The 2,718-nt window shown below is 39.0% G+C and overlaps 1 protein-coding gene across 1 annotated transcript in view; it reads left to right on the top strand.

The window, feature by feature from the left end:
• The window catches only part of LOC105173856 (auxin response factor 19), a gene marked incomplete in the record, with an annotated part of 7,476 nt that overhangs the window by 1,665 nt on the left and 3,093 nt on the right, over positions 1–2,718 (top strand). Inside the window, 9 exon segments of the mRNA XM_020697849.1 lie at positions 690–788; positions 896–952; positions 1,113–1,268; positions 1,354–1,438; positions 1,539–1,629; positions 1,753–1,917; positions 2,038–2,160; positions 2,395–2,470; positions 2,606–2,718. Coding sequence (XP_020553508.1) covers positions 690–788; positions 896–952; positions 1,113–1,268; positions 1,354–1,438; positions 1,539–1,629; positions 1,753–1,917; positions 2,038–2,160; positions 2,395–2,470; positions 2,606–2,718 — 965 coding nt within the window.

Raw genomic sequence — 2,718 nt, 5'->3', positions numbered from 1 at the left:
CTAGTTTCAAGAACTGGGCTGATAACTCAGATTAAAAAGGGGAAAGAGAGAACAAAAAGGACAGAGTAATAGGGACAATACCTGCTGGACCATGCTAATGTGCCCAGTTATGCTGGGGTGTGGGTTGTTGGATGGGGATTTTCCTTTCCTTACTCTCTCTCTTTATTATTATTATATTTGTTTTGTGGGGGGGTGTATCGAGTTGCCTTATCTCACTGTTCCACATCATTTAAATACCTTATAATTAACTGTATCATAATTATATCACAAGATAATATTAAGTATTTTGAACAATTTGGTGTATGCAAGAATGGTTAAATTCTGGGGTTGAAGTTTATATTCAGACAAATTAATTAGTGTGTTCAATCTTTTAAAATGTGCATATGCAATGAACAAAGTGACTTCATAAGCAAAGGATGGTGTTTCTTGAAGTATGATGGAGATATTGATCAATTTGGCCTTTTATGTGTTTGCTTTGTGGGTGTAAATATTGCAAACTATTGCGTTCGAATCTTGTGTTTTGCTATGATCGAGAGCGATAAAGTTCTTACACGTGCATTTTGTCAAGAAAGATGGTGTTATGTGGTGATGAATTTGGTTCATTACTTTCGCTAGTGGAAATACGTGTTTTGTGTCGTATGTTGATGGTTTTGGTGGACTGATTTTCTTGTGTAATTTTGGATTTTCAGGTTGCTGCGTCTATGAAAAAGGATATAGATGCTCAAATACCAAACTATCCGAATCTTCCATCAAAACTACTGTGCCTCCTTCACAATGTCACTTTGCATGTATGCTTCCTTCAACTAGACGGCTTCTTTTTCTCCTTGGAAACATGTCGAGTTTAAGATTCTTTGAATGTGAGTAATCACTGTGGTTACTTTTACGTATCTGTTAGGCTGATCCAGAGACAGATGAAGTATATGCCCAAATGACGCTGCAGCCGGTGCCTTCGGTAGGTTTTTGTGCTTCTGTTTGCTACTTTATGAAAATCTTGAAGATATTGGAAAGCCACGTGATCTGGGCAGTGACTTGAGAATTGTACCTATTCATCAGTACTTGTTCAGTGTGCTTCATTTTGGCGATAAATAACTGACTGTGTCATTTATTTGCAGTTTGACAAGGATGCTTTACTGAGGTCAGATCTATCAATTAAAGCAAATAAACCACAAACGGAGTTTTTCTGTAAAACCTTGACTGCAAGTGATACTAGCACTCATGGGGGGTTTTCTGTCCCTCGACGAGCTGCAGAAAAGATTTTCCCTCCACTGGTTAGTAAGAGGAATCTTTATCCCTATTGCATTGTTGGCAATTCTTAGATTATATCTATTTCTGAGAGCGGTCATCTTGTTCCAGGACTTCACAATGCAACCACCGGCACAAGAGCTTGTGGCCCGGGATTTACACGATAATGTCTGGACATTTCGCCATATTTATCGGGGTAAATTCAGTTTGCAGCTTTTCTTGTGCTTCCATTTTTGTATACTGTTCAAAGCACTATTTCAATTTTGATACTAAAAAACACGATGATTGCATTTCAGGACAACCAAAGCGTCACTTGCTCACCACTGGGTGGAGCCTTTTCGTCAGTGGAAAAAGGTTATTTGCAGGTGACTCGGTCTTATTTATCAGGTAATGATCAGCTAGTTTCTCTGAGGCCTTGCTTGTCAATCAGTTACTACAGAGATATAAGTAATTGCTCATGTTGTCCTTGAGCTGTCTTATGTGAAAAGGATTTCTTTTTCTTGCAAACAGGGACGAAAAGCAGCAGCTTCTTTTGGGCATTAGACGGGCTAACAGACAACCAACCAACTTGTCCTCATCAGTGTTGTCAAGTGATAGCATGCATATTGGAATTCTTGCTGCAGCTGCCCATGCTGCTGCAAATAATAGCCCGTTCACTGTTTTTTACAATCCAAGGTAAATTGGCTCATCTTTAACCATGCTGTTGTTGGATTTGGTTCACCTATGGGAACCTTTTATCATTTGCGTTCACATTGTTTCTTTCTGTGTTCTCATCTACTTCTGAATTTTGAGCAGGGCTAGTCCATCAGAATTTGTCATCCCGTTAGCCAAGTACTATAAAGCAGTTTGCAGTAACCAAATATCTCTTGGCATGCGCTTCCGCATGATGTTTGAAACTGAAGAATCAGGGACAAGAAGGTAATGTAGGCCCCTTTTATGCTCAATTGCTGTTGGTTTCTCTGTTTGCTCTGAAAATCATCTAACAAAGAAATTCCATTTTTGCTTCAAATTTATGTACTTCTTGGTACATCTATTCAACTTCTAAGCCCATCTTAGAAACTGTGCATTTCTTTTCTCCCAGCAAATAAAAGGTTTGATAAAGTCTACCTCTTCTTTATGTTAACCTGCATTAAATTCACCTGCGTCCTGCAGATATATGGGTACAATAACTGGAATCAGTGACTTGGATCCAGTCAGATGGAAGAACTCCCAATGGCGCAACTTACAGGTAAGATCAGGAAATATGCTCTTTTCGTCCTAGATAAAGTTTCTTTGTTTTTTGCTTCATTCCTTCTATTTTTATGAAAAATAAGCATTGGTTGTAGGAAGATATGCATTGGATACTTACTTTTTGTACAAGCAGGTTGGCTGGGATGAGTCGACTGCTGGTGAAAGGCGTAATCGTGTTTCCATTTGGGAGATCGAACCAGTAACTGCTCCATTTTTCATCTGCCCAACTCCACCTTTCTTCCGTTC

The sequence above is a fragment of the Sesamum indicum genome, linkage group LG11 (assembly GCF_000512975.1).
Source record: "Sesamum indicum cultivar Zhongzhi No. 13 linkage group LG11, S_indicum_v1.0, whole genome shotgun sequence".
In the NCBI taxonomy this organism is placed as follows: Eukaryota; Viridiplantae; Streptophyta; class Magnoliopsida; order Lamiales; family Pedaliaceae; genus Sesamum; species Sesamum indicum.
Note: the sequence above shows the minus strand (reverse complement) of the source record. Positions and strands in the feature narration are given on the sequence as shown.